This window comes from Ranitomeya imitator, chromosome 2 (genome assembly GCF_032444005.1).
Source record: "Ranitomeya imitator isolate aRanImi1 chromosome 2, aRanImi1.pri, whole genome shotgun sequence".
Classification (NCBI taxonomy): Eukaryota; Metazoa; Chordata; class Amphibia; order Anura; family Dendrobatidae; genus Ranitomeya; species Ranitomeya imitator.
Genome location: NC_091283.1, coordinates 316,044,162 through 316,061,477, shown reverse-complemented (window position 1 = coordinate 316,061,477; position 17,316 = coordinate 316,044,162). Strand labels below are relative to the sequence as shown.

General features: G+C 47.8%; 1 protein-coding gene across 1 annotated transcript in view; it reads right to left on the bottom strand.

Moving 5' to 3' along the window:
• Window positions 1-17,316, bottom strand: part of LOC138663437 (zinc finger protein 773-like) — a 65,530-nt gene that overhangs the window by 34,882 nt on the left and 13,332 nt on the right. The window contains exons 2-9 of the mRNA XM_069749646.1: window positions 14,723-14,872; window positions 14,414-14,593; window positions 14,214-14,337; window positions 14,039-14,136; window positions 7,964-8,113; window positions 7,655-7,834; window positions 7,455-7,578; window positions 7,278-7,375 (exon numbers count right to left, since the gene is read on the bottom strand). Of these exons, the coding sequence (XP_069605747.1) occupies window positions 7,278-7,375; window positions 7,455-7,578; window positions 7,655-7,834; window positions 7,964-8,113; window positions 14,039-14,136; window positions 14,214-14,337; window positions 14,414-14,593; window positions 14,723-14,800 (1,032 nt within the window). The 5' untranslated portion in view covers window positions 14,801-14,872. The remainder of the gene's footprint in view (window positions 1-7,277; window positions 7,376-7,454; window positions 7,579-7,654; window positions 7,835-7,963; window positions 8,114-14,038; window positions 14,137-14,213; window positions 14,338-14,413; window positions 14,594-14,722; window positions 14,873-17,316) is intronic.

The following is a 17,316-nucleotide window of genomic DNA, read 5'->3' as shown; positions in this document are numbered from 1 at the left end:
GAAGCAATGTGGACGAAACCTGGGGCACACCTTGGGGCGGCAGACACCGTTAGTAGGCCCTACCAAAGTTGTAGCCCCAATGCAGTTTTAAAATTCCTAGAGGCTGAAAACAAGACTATTGACGCTCAGCTTTTTTCAAAGGAACACAGCTGTATTGAGTGGCGCAGACAGACACAGGTAGTAGGCCTTAAACCAAAAATGTGGCTCACTGCAGCTTAAAAAAGGTTACAGGGGTACACAGGCAGCATTGCTCTGGGCAGTGGAGGACAATTTCAATAGTGGACCGCAGACAGACTTTGTACGCCTACTATTAAAAAAAGGATGCTCTATGCAATTAAAAATAGGTTCCAGGGGTACACGGGCAGCAGTGGTCTGGTCAGTGGAGGAGTAGTAGAAAGAACGGGCCGCAGACAGGCTTCGAAGGCCTAACATAAAAAAATATTGGGCTGTAGGCACTTTTAAATAGGTTCCAGGGGTACACAGGCAGCAGTGGTCTGGTCAGTGTAGGAGTAGTAGAAAGAACGGGCCGCAGACAGGCTTCGAAGGCCTAACATAAAAAAATATTGGGCTGTAGGCACTTTTAAATAGGTTCCAGGGGTACACGGGCAGCAGTGGTCTGGTCAGTGTAGAAGTAGTAGAAAGAACGGGCCGCAGACAGGTTTCGAAGGCCTAACATAAAAAAATATTGGGCTGTAGGCACTTTTAAATAGGTTCCAGGGGAACACAGGCAGCAGTGGTCTGGTCAGTGTAGGAGTAGTAGAAAGAACGGGCCGCAGACAGGCTTCGAAGGCCTAACATAAAAAAATATTGGGCTGTAGGCACTTTTAAATAGGTTCCAGGGGTACACGGGCAGCAGTAGACTGGTCAGTGTAGTAGTAGTAGAAAGAACGGGCCGCAGACAGGCTTCGAAGGCCTAACATAAAAAAATATTGGGCTGTAGGCACTTTTAAATAGGTTCCAGGGGTACACGGGCAGCAGTGGTCTGGTCAGTGTAGGAGTAGTAGAAAGAACGGGCCGCAGACAGGCTTCGAAGGCCTAACATAATAAAATTGGACAGGCTGTAGGCACTTTATAATTGGTTCCAGGGGTACACGGGCAGCAGTAGACAGGTCAGTGGAGGCCTAGTGGAAGGAGGGACCGCAGACAGGCTTCGAAGGCCTAACATAATAAATTGGGCTGGCTGTAGGCAATTTAAAATTGGTTCCAGGGGTACACGGGCAGCAGTAGACAGGTCAGTGGAGGCCTAGTGGAAGGAGGGACCGCAGACAGGCTTCGAAGGCCTAACATAATAAATTGGGCTGGCTGTAGGCAATTTAAAATTGGTTCCAGGGGTACACGCGCAGCAGTGGTCTGGTCAGTGGAGGCCTAGTGGAAGGAGGGACCGCAGACAGGCTTCGAAGGCCTAACATAATAAAATTGGACAGGCTGTAGGCACTTTATAATTGGTTCCAGGGGTACACGGGCAGCAGTAGACAGGTCAGTGGAGGCCTCGTGGAAGGAGGGACCGCAGACAGGCTTTGAAGGCCTAACATAATAAATTGGGCTGGCTGTAGGCAATTTAAAATTGGTTCCAAGGGGTACACGGGCAGCAGTGGTCTGGTCAGCAGAGGCCGATTGTAATGAGTGTCTGCCAGTTAGTAGTCCAAAACAATAAATAAATGTGAATGTCTCGCATTAAAACAATACAAAAACACTAAAAGGTGCAATCATTAGGTACAGGGGTGGGATCCTCTGCGTAGTTTCAGACCTACTAATTTGGCGCAAAGTATTTACTTTGGTAAATAGAGGACACTGCCCCTGACTATGTTAAGTACCATCATACATGTCAACACAATGGTATTGTCAGTGGCAGGAATGGAAGGATGTCAGCGCATAGACTAAACATTGGTGGAAGTGTGAGAGATAACTGTGGAAGTGGTAGAGCAATGTTTAACCTGGGGGTGGGTGAACTCTCTTGTGGCCGGCGGTACAGGCCCAGGGCCCCTCATGTTACAACAGTGTGTCTGACGTTGGGTGTGCACCACCACCGCCAGAGACACTTTATTGTACTATGAGGGACCCAGTGGCAGTACTGTCGACCAAAAGCGGGCACACCCACCTCTTCAGACAAACAGCACTCTCACGGGTGCTTGCGCCAAGTCGCGATACCACGGCCCCGTGTGGGGAGTTTGGCCATTTAGGGAGGTGTAAACATGTCGTATGCTGGACAATCAGCTGCAGCAAATTAAGACATTAGAAAAGTAATTCACAGTAGTCCACAGGCAAGAGCTTTTCATAGGAAAGCTAGGTGTCGGCAGGGCAAGGTGGGGCAAAAGAATTCGAAATCCAGTTGTGGTTCATTTTAATGAATGTTAGATCATCAACATTTTGGGTAGCCAGACGAGTCCTTTTTTCGGTTAATATTGAACCTGCAGCACTGAAGAGTTTCTGATAGGACACTAGCTGCCGGGCAAGCAAGCTCCTGCAATGCATATTCTGCCAATTCTGGCCAGGTGTCTAATTTGGATGCCCAGTAATCAAATGGGAATGACGGTTGAGGGAGAACATCGATAAGGGATGAAAAATAGTTTGTAACCATACTGGACAAATGTTGTCTCATGTCACTTTCAATTGATGCAGCAGTACCTGTCCTGTCTGCGGTCATAGCAAAATCACTCCACAACCTGGTCAGAAAACCCCTCTGTCCAACGCCACTTCTGATGTGTGCACCCCTAACACTCCTGGTCTGCTGCCCCCTGGAGCTCGTGTGAGAACGATCACGGGCGCTGTGTGCTGGGAATGCCTGAAGCAAACGGTCAACAAGAGTTGATTGTTTGGTTGCTAATATTAGTTCCAAGTTCTCATGTGGCATAATATTTTGCAATTTGCCTTTATAGCGAGGATCAAGGAGGCAGGCCAACCAGTAATCGTCATCGTTCATCATTTTAGTAATGCGTGTGTCCCTTTTGAGGATACGTAAGGCATAATCTGCCATGTGGGCCAAAGTTCCAGTTGTCAAATCTGCGGTTGTGATTGGTTGAGGGGCAGTTTCAGGCAAATCTACGTCACTTGTGTCCCTCAAAAAACCAGAACCCGGCCTTGCCACGCAACCAATTTCCAGTGCCCCCGGGAAAGCTTTCTCATTAAAAATATACTCATCCCCATTACCCTCCTCGTCCTCCACCTCCTCTTCGCCTGCTAACTCGTCCTGTACACTGCCCTGACCAGACAATGGCTGACTGTCATCAAGGCTTTCCTCTTCCTCTGGTGCAGACGCCTGATCCTTTATGTGAGTCAAACTTTGCATCAGCAGACACATTAGGGGGATGCTCATGCTTATTATGGCGTTGTCTGCACTAACCAGCCGTGTGCATTCCTCAAAACACTGAAGGACTTGACACATGTCTTGTATCTTCGACCACTGCACACCTGACAACTCCATGTCTGCCATCCTACTGCCTGCCCGTGTATGTGTATCCTCCCACAAAAACATAACAGCCCGCCTCTGTTCGCACAGTCTCTGAAGCATGTGCAGTGTTGAGTTCCACCTTGTTGCAACGTCTATGATTAGGCGATGCTGGGGAAGGTTCAAAGACCGCTGATAGGTCTGCATACGGCTGGAGTGTACAGGCGAACGGCGGATATGTGAGCAAAGTCCACGCACTTTCAGGAGCAGGTCGGAGAACCCAGGATAAGTTTTCAATAAGCACTGCACCACCAGGTTTAAGGTGTGAGCCAGGCAAGGAATGTGTTTCAGTTGGGAAAGGGAGATGGCAGCCATGAAATTCCTTCCGTTATCACTCACTACCTTGCCTGCCTCAAGATCTACTGTGCCCAGCCACGACTGCGTTTCTTGCTGCAAGAACTCGGACAGAACTTCCGCGGTGTGTCTGTTGTCGCCCAAACACTTCATAGCCAATACAGCCTGCTGACGCTTGCCAGTAGCTGGCCCATAATGGGACAACTGGTGTGCAACAGTGTCAGCTGCCGATGGAGTGGTTGGGCGACTGCGGTCTGTGGAAGAGCTCTCGCTTCTGCAGGAGGACGAGGAGGAGGAGGAGGGGGTGCGAACGCCTACAGCCAACTGTTTCCTAGGCACAACTGTCCCGAAATTGATGTCCCCTGTGGACCCTGCATCCACCACATTCACCCAGTGTGCCGTGATGGACACGTAACGTCCCTGGCCATGCCTACTGGTCCATGCATCTGTAGTCAGGTGCACCTTTGTACTCACAGATTGCCTGAGTGCATGGACGATGCGCTGTTTAACATGCTGGTGCAGGGCTGGGATGGCTTTTCTGGAAAAAAAGTGTCGACTGGGTAGCGTGGTTCAGCGTACTCCATCAGGGCTTTGAAAGCTTCGCTTTCAACTAACCGGTAGGGCATAATCTCTAACGAGATTAGTCTAGCTATGTGGGCGTTAAAACCCTGTGTACGCGGATGCGAGGATAAGTACTTCCTTTTTCTAACCAGAGTCTCATGTAGGGTGAGCTGGACTGGAGAGCTGGAGATCGTGGAACTAGCGGGTGTGCCGGTGGACATGGCAGACTGAGAGACGGTTGGAGACGGTATTGTTTCTGCCGGTGCCCTAGATGCAGTATTTCCTCCTACAAAACTGGTGATTCCATTACCCTGACTGCTTTGGGCTGGCAAAGAAACCTGCAGAGATACTTCCGGTGGTGCGGAAAATGGTGGCCTTACAGTGACGGAAGGGATGTTGCGTTGCTGACTAGCTTCATTGGCCGAGGGTGCTACAACCTTAAGGGACGTTTGGTAGTTAGTCCAGGCTTGCAAATGCATGGTGGTTAAATGTCTATGCATGCAACTTGTATTGAGACTTTTCAGATTCTGACCTCTGCTTAAGCTAGTTGAACATTTTTGACAGATGACTTTGCGCTGATCAATTGGATGTTGTTTAAAAAATGCCAGACTGCACTCTTCCTAGCATCGGATCCCTTTTCAGGAATTGCAGACTGAGCTTTAACCGGATGGCCACGCTGTCCTCCAACAGGTTTTGGCTTTGCCATGCGTTTTGGGCCAGATATGGGCCCGGCAGATGGAACCTGTTGCGATGTTGATGCCTGCTGCGGCCCCTCCTCCACCTCCGCTTCAGAACTACTGCCGCCTGCACCCTGTTCCCCCAATGGCTGCCAATCGGGGTCAACAACTGGGTCATCTATAACCTCCTCTTCTAGCTCGTGTGCAACTTCGTCTGTGTCACCGTGTCGGTCGGTGGTATAGCGTTCGTGACGGGGCAACATAGTCTCATCAGGGTCTGATTGTGGATCAGTACCCTGAGAGGGCAATGTTGTGGTCTGAGTCAAAGGACCAGCATAGTAGTCTGGCTGTGGCTGTGCATCAGTGCACTCCATGTCAGATTCTACTTGTAATGGGCATGGCCTGTTAACTGTTTCACTTTCTAAGCCAGGGACGGTATGTGTAAAGAGCTCCATTGGGTAACCCGTTGTGTCGCCTGCTGCATCCTTCTCTCTTGTTGTTGTTTTTGCTGAAGAGGACAAGGAAGCGACTTGTCCCTGACCGTGAACATCCACAAACGAGGCGCTGCTTTTACATTTACCAGTTTCAGAAGAGGAGGCAAAAGAGCTAGAGGCTGAGTCTGCAAGGTAAGCCAAAACTTGCTGTTGCTGCTCCGGCTTTAAAAGTGGTTTTCTTACTCCCAGAAAAGAGAGAGTTCAAGGACTTGTGTAGCCAGACGACGAACCTGGCTCCACAGCTCCAGACTTAGGTGGAATATTTTTTTCCCACGACCACATGATGCTCCACTACCACTACCATCATTACCAGCTGACAATGAACGGCCACGGCCACGACCTCTTGCACCAGACTTCCTCATTGTTTTAAAAACGTAACCAAAGTAACTTTATTTGTTGCTGTCAAACAACTTACACGGTGACCTATAACTTCAGTATGATTTCGATATCCCTTTACAGGTTGGTGAGACCGCAAGGAAAATCAGGCACAATGTTACACACTCTGTTTTCTGTGGCACCAAATCACAGAGATGCCACACACGCAGGACTGTCACTCAAGCACAAATGTCAATATTAATCTCCCATTTTTTTTTTTTTTCAGGGAGACTTTAGAAACAAAATAAAATGATTTTTTCAGGAAGAATTTAGAAACCAAATAAAAAAAAAATAGGCTTTCTATGGCCCACTGAGTGAGAGATGGCACACACAGGAGTCAGGAGTGGCACACAAGCCCAGAGGCCAATATTTATCTCCCACTGATTGATTTATTGATTTTTTCAGGTAGAATTTAGAAACCAAATCAACAAAAAAAATTAATAGGCTTTCTATGGCCCACTATTTGAGAGAGAGAGATGGCACACCCAGGAGTCAAGACTGGCACACAAGCAGAAAGGGCAATATTAATCTGCCACTGATTTTTTTTTTTTTTTCAGGGAGAATTTAGAAACCAAATTAAAAAAAAAAAATAGGCTTTCTATGGCCCACTGAGTGAGAGATGGCACACACAGGGATGGCACTCTAGCAGAAATGCCAATCTTAATCTCCCACAAAAAAAAAAAAAAAAAAACAGGGACTGTCCTACAATTACTATCTCCCTGCAGTAATCTCAGCCAGGTATGGCAGGCAGCAATAAGGAGTGGACTGATGCACAAATTAAATAAAAAGTGTGGACAAACAAACAAGAAAGCTGTGCAGAAAGGAAGGAACAAGAGGATTTGTGCTTTGAAAAAAGCAGTTGGTTTGCACAGCGGCGTACACACAGCAATGCAGCTATCAGGGAGCCTTCTAGGGCAGCCCAATGAGCTACAGCGCTGAGAAAAAAAAAAGTAGCTTCCACTATCCCTGCACACCGAAGGTGGTGTTGGACAGTGGAAATCGCTACAGCACAAGCGGTTTGGGGGTTAATGGACCCGGCCTAACGCTATCCCTGCTTCTGACGAAGCGGCAGCAACCTCTCCCTAAGCTCAGATCAGCAGCAGTAACATGGCGGTCGGCGGGAACGCCCCTTTATAGCCCCTGTGACGCCGCAGACAGCAAGCCAATCACTGCAATGCCCTTCTCTAAGATGGTGGGGACCAGGACCTATGTCATCACGCTGCCCACACTCTGCGTTCACCTTCATTGGCTGAGAAATGGCGCTTTTCGTGTCATTGAAACGCGACTTTGGCGTGAAAGTCGCGTACCGCATGGCCGACCCCGCACAGGGGTCAGGTTTCATGAAACCCGACTTTGCCAAAAGTCGGCGACTTTTGAAAATGAACGACCCGTTTCGCTCAACCCTATTCATGACACCTTCTCTCCATCTACCTGATGATACCGAGGAACATTGGGATCTTCTTGTTTACAGTCCTGTGGAAGAAGAGGACGGGGACATCTCTCTGGTGTTGTCCTCTTACTGGATAGATCTGGAGGAAACACATACAGGGACTGAATTCATTCCTTACATACAGATAATTATAGGCCATGTTTATTTAGTCATATTACCTGGTGATGTGAGGGGCTGGGGAACCTTCATCATGACGTCCTTGTACAGATCTTTGTGTCTTTTTAAATACTCCCACTCCTCCATGGAGAAATAGACGGAGACATCCTGACACCTTATAGGAACCTGACACATACAATGATACCATGATCCCCCGATCCCATCTTACTGTATAATATCCCAGCATTCCCAGCAGTGTCACCTCTCCAGACAGCAGCTCAATCATCTTGTAGGTGAGTTCTAGGATCTTCTGGTCATTGATGTCCTCATGTATCAGGGGGTGAGGTGGAGACCACATGATTGGGCTCAGGGGTCTTCCACATCCCTCAGACACAGGGTCCTGACAGTGTTCACTAGAGGTCTTCTGCACTACTATGTAATCCTGGTTATGGAAAGACACATTAATAAATCTCACTACAGACATTTCCAGAGTCCTCACCTCTCCAGTTCTGTCCATCTGTTATTCCCATAGATAAGAATGATGTAATGTGACGTCATCAGAATCTCTCACCTCTCCAGTAAGCCGGAAGAGGATCTCTAGGGTGAGGTGTAATATCCTCTCCGCCATCTTGTCTCTGTCCATATCCATCTCTGATGGGTAAATCAGGAAAATTCTCTTATATAGAAGATCTTCACTGAGAGGATCCGATATTGTAGAAACCTGAATGAGAAGATGAGCCGATGTAACATCATAAAATTCTGTGTAATAATACAATTACTGGAGATAATAAGGGAAACATAAGAGGAGATTTATTATTATACAGTATTTAGTTTTCTTCTTTCCATCTCCTAATAAAACCTATGTATTTAGGCCACAGACAACAAGCAGTTTCTTCCTCGGAGTCGGCAACTGAATACGTTCCTCATAGACTCATCTTCCATAACGCTAATTCTCGTCTCATTTACCGACACTGGAATCGGCATTAGCAATACTGCAGGAGATATTCATTACACGTGACAGGAGAAATAAAGTGCCTACAAGTAGTATTCAACCCCCTGCAGATTTAGCAGGTTTAATAAGATGCAAATAAGTTAGAGCCTTCAAACTTCAAACAAGAGCATGATTTATTAACAGATGCATAAATCTTACAAACCAAAAAGTTTTGTTGCTCAGTTAAATTTGTATAAATTTTAAACATAAAAGTGTGGGTCAATTATTATTCAACCCCTAGGATTAATATTTTGTGGAATAACCTTTGTTTGCAATTACAGCTAATAATCGTCTTTTATAAGACCTGATCAGGCCAGCACAGGTCTCTGGAGTTATCGTGGCCCACTCCTCCATGCAGATCTTCTCCAAGTTATCTAGGTTCTTTGGGTGTCTCATGTGGACTTTAATCCTGAGCTCCTTCCACAAGTTTTCAATTGGGTTAAGGTCAGGAGACTGACTAGGCCACTGCAACACCTTGATTTTTTGCCTCTTGAACCAGGCCTTGGTTTTCTTGGCTTTGTGCTTTGGGTCGTTGTCTTGTTGGAAGATGAAATGACAACCCATCTTAAGATCCTTGATGGAGGAGCGGAGGTTCTTGGCCAAAATCTCCAGGTAGGCCGTGCTATCCATCTTCCCATGGATGCGGACCAGATGGCCAGGCCCCTTGGCTGAGAAACAGCCCCACAGCATGATGCTGCCACCCCCATGCTTGACTGTAGGGATGGTATTCTTGGGGTCGTATGCAGTGCCATCCAGTCTCCAAACGTCACGTGTGTGGTTGGCACCAAAGATCTCGATCTTGGTCTCATCAGACCAGAGAACCTTGAACCAGTCAGTCTCAGAGTCCTCCAAGTGATCATGAGCAAACTGTAGACGAGCCTTGACATGACGCTTTGAAAGTAAAGGTACCTTACGGGCTCGTCTGGAACAGAGACCATTGCGGTGGAGTACGTTACTTATGGTATTGACTGAAACCAATGTCCCCACTGCCATGAGATCTTCCCGGAGCTCCTTCCTTGTTGTCCTTGGGTTAGCCTTGACTCTTCGGACAAGCCTGGCCTCGGCACGGGAGGAAACTTTCAAAGGCTGTCCAGGCCGTGGAAGGCTAACAGCAGTTCCATAAGCCTTCCACTTCCGGATGATGCTCCCAACAGTGGAGACAGGTAGGCCCAACTCCTTGGAAAGGGTTTTGTACCCCTTGCCAGCCTTGTGACCCTCCACGATCTTGTCTCTGATGGCCTTGGAATGCTCCTTTGTCTTTCCCATGTTGACCATGTTGTATGAGTGCTGTTCACAAGTTTGGGGAGGGTCTTAAATAGTCAGAAAAGGCTGGAAAAAGAGATAATTAATCCAAACGTGAAGCTCATTGTTCTTTGTGCCTGAACTACTTCTTAATACTTTAGGGGAACCAAACAGAATTCTGGTGGGTTGAGGGGTTGAATAATAAATGACCCTCTGAAAAGACTTTTCACAATTAAAAAAAAAAAAAAAAAAAAAGAAATATCATTCTTTTTTGCTGCAGTGCATTTCACACTTCCAGGCTGATCTACAGTCCAAATGTCACAATGCCAAGTTAATTCCAAATGTGTAAACCTGCTAAATCTGCAGGGGGTTGAATACTACTTGTAGGAACTGTAACTACTTCATGATGAGGACGACATCTTCATCTTCTACTACGGCTCTAGAAACAGATTTCTCCAGAGTCCGTCACTGACTCCATCACCACCAGCCGTCTATATGAAGGTTTTCCGTCTTCCCCGCACTGTAATGTTCTATCACGTTAGATCTCAGCTCTGATTCACACACAGAAGTTTGAGGCTTTTATAAGAGATTGTTTGTAAGAACAACAAGACAGGAGATATATGAGGCCAATGTCTCCGTGTACAGTGTTTATTTTTCTCTTGATATTTTGTGTTTTTTTTAACATTTTTGCTTTGGTGTCTATATATTACATGAAAAACAGAATAAAATAAAATAAAATTGGGGCTGGCAGCACTGTGGGAACATTATATTGTGTAGGTGCCCCGTACTAGGAGAGTAATACACGTTTCCTTGGTTCCGGTCTTTCGTATTTGGCTTGTAAGTATCAGTGTAAAAGGAACGTAACCATGTTTCTCATAAAGTGGCAACAAAAACCCTGAAAGAGTCTCTGTGCTGAAGTCAGGCGGCGTCCACTCACCACTGGGGACACTGATACACTAAGGGGCCCGATGCCTGTGCTCGTGAGTGCCCCCATCCCGCTTACTGAGGGCCCCAGTACTTGCAATACTTACCTCTCCCCATTCGTCCCCTGTGGCATCTTCTGCTCTGAACAGTCACGGTCAGCAGCGTAGCTCCCGGGGGGCAGAGGGTGTGGGCGCCCCGGTGCTCTGAGGGAGCCCACCTGGAGCTACGCCACTGTAACTGTATCGGCACGCGCAGCACCCTCTGCGGCAGAACAGATGTGCCTGTTACAGCTGACCGCAATGATGAGGGAAGGAATGCTCCTTCTTCATCATCCTCCTGTCAGCGTCTGACATCGGCGACGCTGACAGCGGGCGCGATGAGGTCACTGCCCAGTGCCCGCTGTCAGGAGATGAGCGGGCACTCAGAGCAGCGCAGGAACCAGGAAGAAGAGAGTTGCATATTTATTTCTTATGGGGTGCTGCCTAATACTACAGGGTCTGCCTATGGGTGTACTGTCTTATACTACAGGGTCTGCCTTATACTACAGGGTCTGCCTATGGGTGCTGCCTTGTGCTATAGAGTCTGCCTATGGGGGTGCATTATACAATATAGAGTAGGCCTATGGGAAGTGGATTATACTATATTGAGGACTATCTGGTGCATTATACTATATTGAGGACGATCTGGTGCATTATACTATATTCAGGCTATGTAGAGGGGCATCATACAGTGAGGAGATTTCAGTGAGAGGGCCATAATACAGTGTGGGGATTACAGTGAAAGGGCCACCATACAGTGTTGGAGCCATCTAACAGTTTGGTGGCTACTAAGGGATCAGTATACTATGTATAAGAGAGCATCATGCTGTGTATAAGGGAGCTGTACAGCTGTGCAACCCGTCACATTTAAAACCTGTGCCACTGACCCCCACCCCTCTGCTTCCTCTCTCTGGGGCACTTTGGAATGCCCGCTCTGTCTGCAACAAGCTCCACATAGTCCATGATCTCTTCACTTCCCGCCATCTTTCCTTCCTGGCCCTCACTGAGACCTGGCTGACACCCCCTGACACAGCCTCGCCTGCAGCACTGAGTTACGGTGGCCTCCAATTTACCCACACTCCTCGCTCTGGCAACAGACATGGTGGAGGAGTGGGTATCATTCTTTCTACCCTATCCAACCCCCACCCTCCCTTATCCTCCCTTCTTTCAAAGTTCACTCTGTCCGTATTTACGCTCCTTCCAATCTCCAAATGGCTGTCATATACCGACCACCTGGCTCAGCCACTACCTTTATCGACCAATTCTCAACCTGGCTCCTTCACTTTCTCTATGCTGACATCCCCACCATCATCATGGGCGACTTTAATATCCCTACTGACACCCACCAGCCAGCAGCCTCCAAACTACTGTCCCTTACTTCATCCTTTGGACTCACCCAGTGGTCCTCCACAGCCACCCACACAGACGGACATACACTAGACCTCATCTTCACCCGCCTCTGTTCCTTATCTAACCTCACAACCTCTCCCTTCCCCCTATCTGACCACCATCTACTCACCTTCTCATCCTTGTCCTCCTCACCTGCACCCCATGTCCAGCCACTACCACATCCTCGCAGAAACCTCGCAAACCTAGACATTCACAGACTCTCAGACTCTCTCCTACCCCTGTTCTCCATATGTTCACTCCACGACAGACAGCGCCACCGCTTTCTATAACTCCACCCTCACATCAGCCATAGACTCAGTCGCCCCTCTCATGCATGGCAGGGTGCGACAAACCAATAGGCAACCCTGGCATAACAATCTCACAAAAAAACTTCGACAAACATCCAGGGTCGCGGAGCAGCGTTGGAAGAAAACACACCTGCCAGACGACTTCACTGCTTTCAAACAAGCTACACTTGACTTTAAATTATCCCTTACCTCTGCTAAACAGACCTATTTCACCAACCTTGTATCTTCACTATCCTACAAACCAAAACAACTGTTCAGCACATTTAACTCTCTCCTCCGCCCACCACTGCCACCTCCACCTCCCTTCATCTCTTCCGAGGACTTTGCCACCTACTTCAAAAACAAGATCGACCAAATAAGGCAAACCTTTACTTGTCCACCACCCCAACCACTCCATATACCAGACCTCTGCCCTTCCCCAATAACTTCCCTCTCCAACATCACTGAAGGAGAGCTTACTCGCCTCTTTTCCAAATCACACCTCACCACCTCTGCACTTGACCCCATCCCCTCCCAACTTCTCCCCAACCTCACTAACACGCTCATTCCAGCTCTAACCCATGTCTTCAACCTATCGCTCTCTTCCGGTACCTTCCTCTCTGCCTTCAAGCATGCCACCATCACACCCATCCCCAAAAAAAACTAACCTTGACCCAACTGCTATGCCCAGCTATCGCCCCATATCACTGCTCCCGTTTGCTTCAAAACTACTTGAGCAACATGTCCATGCTCAACTTTCCTCCCACCTCTCATCTATCTCTCTATGGGCTTTCTATGGCCCACTGAGTGAGAGATGGCACACACAGGAGTCAGGAGTGGCACACAAGCCCAGAGGCTAATATTTATCTCCCACTGATTGATTTATTGATTTTTTCAGGTAGAATTTAGAACCCAAATCAACCAAAAAAATAAATAGGCTTTCTATGGCCCACTGAGTGAGAGATGGCACACACAGGGATTGCACTCTAGCAGAAATGCCAATCTTAATCTCCCACAAAAAAAAAAAATCAGGGACTGTCCTACAATTACTATCTCCCTGCAGTAATCTCAGCCAGGTATGGCAAGCAGCAATAAGGAGTGGACTGATGCACAAATTAAATAAAAAGTGTGGACAAACAAAAAAGATAGCTGTGCAGAAAGGAAGGAACAAGAGGATTTGTGCTTTGAAAAAAGAAGTTGGTTTGCACAGCGGCGTACACACAGCAATGCAGCTATCAGGGAGCCTTCTAGGGCAGCCCAATGAGCTACAGCGCTGAGAAAAAAAAAAAGTAGCTTCCACTATCCCTGCACACCGAAGGTGGTGTTGGACAGTGGAAATCGCTACAGCACAAGCGGTTTGGGGGTTAATGGACCCGGCCTAACGCTATCCCTGCTTCTGACGAAGCGGCAGCAACCTCTCCCTAAGCTCAGATCAGCAGTAGTAACATGGCGGTCGGCGGGAACTCCCCTTTATAGCCCCTGTGACGCCGCAGACAGCAAGCCAATCACTGCAATGCCCTTCTCTAAGATGGTGGGGACCAGGACCTATGTCATCACGCTGCCCACACTCTGCGTTCACCTTCATTGGCTGAGAAATGGCTCTTTTCGCGTCATTGAAACGCGACTTTGGTGCGAAAGTCGCGTACCGCATGGCCGACCCCGCACAGGGGTCGGGTCGGGTTTCATGAAACCCGACTTTGCCAAAAGTCGGCGACCTTTGAAAATGAACGACCCGTTTCGCTCAACCCTACTCATGACACCTTCTCTCCATCTACCTGATGATACCGAGGAACATTGGGATCTTCTTGTTTACAGTCCTGTGGAAGAAGAGGACGGGGACATCTCTCTGGTGTTGTCCTCTTACTGGATAGATCTGGAGGAAACATACAGGGACTGAATTCATTCCTTACATACAGATAATTATAGGCCATGTTTATTTAGTCATATTACCTGGTGATGTGAGGGGCTGGGGAACCTTCATCATGACGTCCTTGTACAGATCTTTGTGACTTTTTAAATACTCCCACTCCTCCATGGAGAAATAGACGGAGACGTCCTGACACCTTATAAGAACCTGAAACATACAATGATACCATGATCCCCCGATCCCATCTTACTGTATAATATCCCAGCATTCCCAGCAGTGTCACCTCTCCAGACAGCAGCTCAATCATCTTGTAGGCGAGTTCTAGGATCTTCTGGTCATTGATGTCCTCATGTATCAGGGGGTGAGGTGGAGACCACATGATTGGGCTCAGGGGTCTTCCACATCCCTCAGACACAGGGTCCTGACAGTGTTCACTAGAGGTCTTCTTCACTACTATGTAATCCTGGTTATGGAAAGACACATTAATAAATCTCACTACAGACATTTCCAGAGTCCTCACCTCTCCAGTTCTGTCCATCTGTTATTCCCATAGATAAGAATGATGCAATGTGACGTCATCAGAATCTCTCACCTCTCCAGTAAGCCGGAAGAGGATCTCTAGGGTGAGGTGTAATATCCTCTCTGCCATCTTGTCTCTATCCATATCCATCTCTGATGGGTAAATCAGGAAAATTCTCTTATATAGAAGATCTTCACTGAGAGGATCCGATATTGTAGAAACCTGAATGAGAAGATGAGCCGATGTAACATCATAAAATTCTGTGTAATAATACAATTACTGGAGATAATAAGGGAAACATAAGAGGAGATTTATTATTATACAGTATTTAGTTTTCTTCTTTCCATCTCCTAATAAAACCTATGTATTTAGGCCACAGACAACAAGCAGTTTCTTCCTCGGAGTCGGCAGCTGAATACGTTCCTCATAGACTCATCTTCCATAACGCTAATTCTCGTCTCATTTACCGACACTGGAATCGGCATTAGCAATACTGCAGGAGATATTCATTACACGTGACAGGAGAAATAAAGTGCCTACAAGTAGTATTCAACCCCCTGCAGATTTAGAAGGTTTAATAAGATGCAAATAAGTTAGAGCCTTCAAACTTCAAACAAGAGCATGATTTATTAACAGATGCATAAATCTTACAAACCAAAAAGTTTTGTTGCTCAGTTAAATTTGTATAAATTTTAAACATAAAAGTGTGGGTCAATTATTATTCAACCCCTAGGATTAATATTTTGTGGAATAACCTTTGTTTGCAATTACAGCTAATAATCGTCTTTTATAAGACCTGATCAGGCCAGCACAGGTCTCTGGAGTTATCGTGGCCCACTTCTCCATGCAGATCTTCTCCAAGTTATCTAGGTTCTTTGGGTGTCTCATGTGGACTTTAATCCTGAGCTCCTTCCACAAGTTTTCAATTGGGTTAAGGTCAGGAGACTGACTAGGCCACTGCAACACCTTGATTTTTTGCCTCTTGAACCAGGCCTTGGTTTTCTTGGCTTTGTGCTTTGGGTCGTTGTCTTGTTGGAAGATGAAATGACAACCCATCTTAAGATCCTTGATGGAGGAGCGGAGGTTCTTGGCCAAAATCTCCAGGTAGGCCGTGCTATCCATCTTCCCATGGATGCGGACCAGATGGCCAGGCCCCTTGGCTGAGAAACAGCCCCACAGCATGATGCTGCCACCCCCATGCTTGACTGTAGGGATGGTATTCTTGGGGTCGTATGCAGTGCCATCCAGTCTCCAAACGTCACGTGTGTGGTTGGCACCAAAGATCTCGATCTTGGTCTCATCAGACCAGAGAACCTTGAACCAGTCAGTCTCAGAGTCCTCCAAGTGATCATGAGCAAACTGTAGACGAGCCTTGACATGACGCTTTGAAAGTAAAGGTACCTTACGGGCTCGTCTGGAACGGAGACCATTGCGGTGGAGTACGTTACTTATGGTATTGACTGAAACCAATGTCCCCACTGCCATGAGATCTTCCCGGAGCTCCTTCCTTGTTGTCCTTGGGTTAGCCTCGACTCTTCGGACAAGCCTGGCCTCGGCACGAGAGGAAACTTTCAAAGGCTGTCCAGGCCGTGGAAGGCTAACAGCAGTTCCATAAGCCTTCCACTTCCGGATGATGCTCCCAACAGTGGAGACAGGTAGTCCCAACTCCTTGGAAAGGGTTTTGTACCCCTTGCCAGCCTTGTGACCCTCCACGATCTTGTCTCTGATGGCCTTGGAATGCTCCTTTGTCTTTCCCATGTTGACCATGTATGCAGGGCCGGCGTCAGCACCCGGCGCACCTGGGCAAATGCCGGGGCCCTGGGGAGAGAGGGGGGCCCACTCACGCTGTCATAGATACAGCTGGGAGAGCAGAGCAGGAGATAACATGCTCTCTCCGCCCACAAAGTCACTGCTGGCTGCGTTCTCTTAACCCCTATGTGCCAGCTCTGACACAAGCATCTTCTCACTCAGTCAGTGCAGCCAGGCAGGCACACATAGGGGTTAAGAGAAGGCAGCCAGTGTGACATTGTTTGTGGGCGGAGAGAGCACGTTCTCTGCTCTGCTCTCCGCCCCTGGCTGGCTGCCGTGCTGCTGAAGTTATGAGGCAGATTCAGGAGGAGCTCCTAGTCCTACCAGTGCCTGAGTGAGTGGAGCTGCTATATACTATGTGGGCTGCGCTGCTATATACTACGTGGGCTGCGCTGCTATATACTACGTGGGCTGCGCTGCTATATACTACGTGGGCTGCGCTGCTATATACTACGTGGGCTGCGCTGCTATATACTACGTGGGCTGCGCTGCTATATACTACGTGGGCTGCGCTGCTATATACTATGTGGCTGCGCTGCTATATACTACGTGGGCTGCGCTGCTATATACTACGTGGGCTGCGCTGCTATATACTACGTGGGCTGCGCTGCTATATACTACATGGGCTGCTATATACTACGTGGGCAGTGTTATATACTACGTGGCTGTGTTTATATGCGATCATGAATCGGGGTATGTGTTAAAGGGGGGGCCTACTGAGACTCTTTCGCCCGGGGCCCTCAAAAACCTGGAGCCGGCCCTGCATGTATGAGTGCTGTTCACAAGTTTGGGGAGGGTCTTAAATAGTCAGAAAAGGCTGGAAAAAGAGATAATTAATCCAAACATGTGAAGCTCAT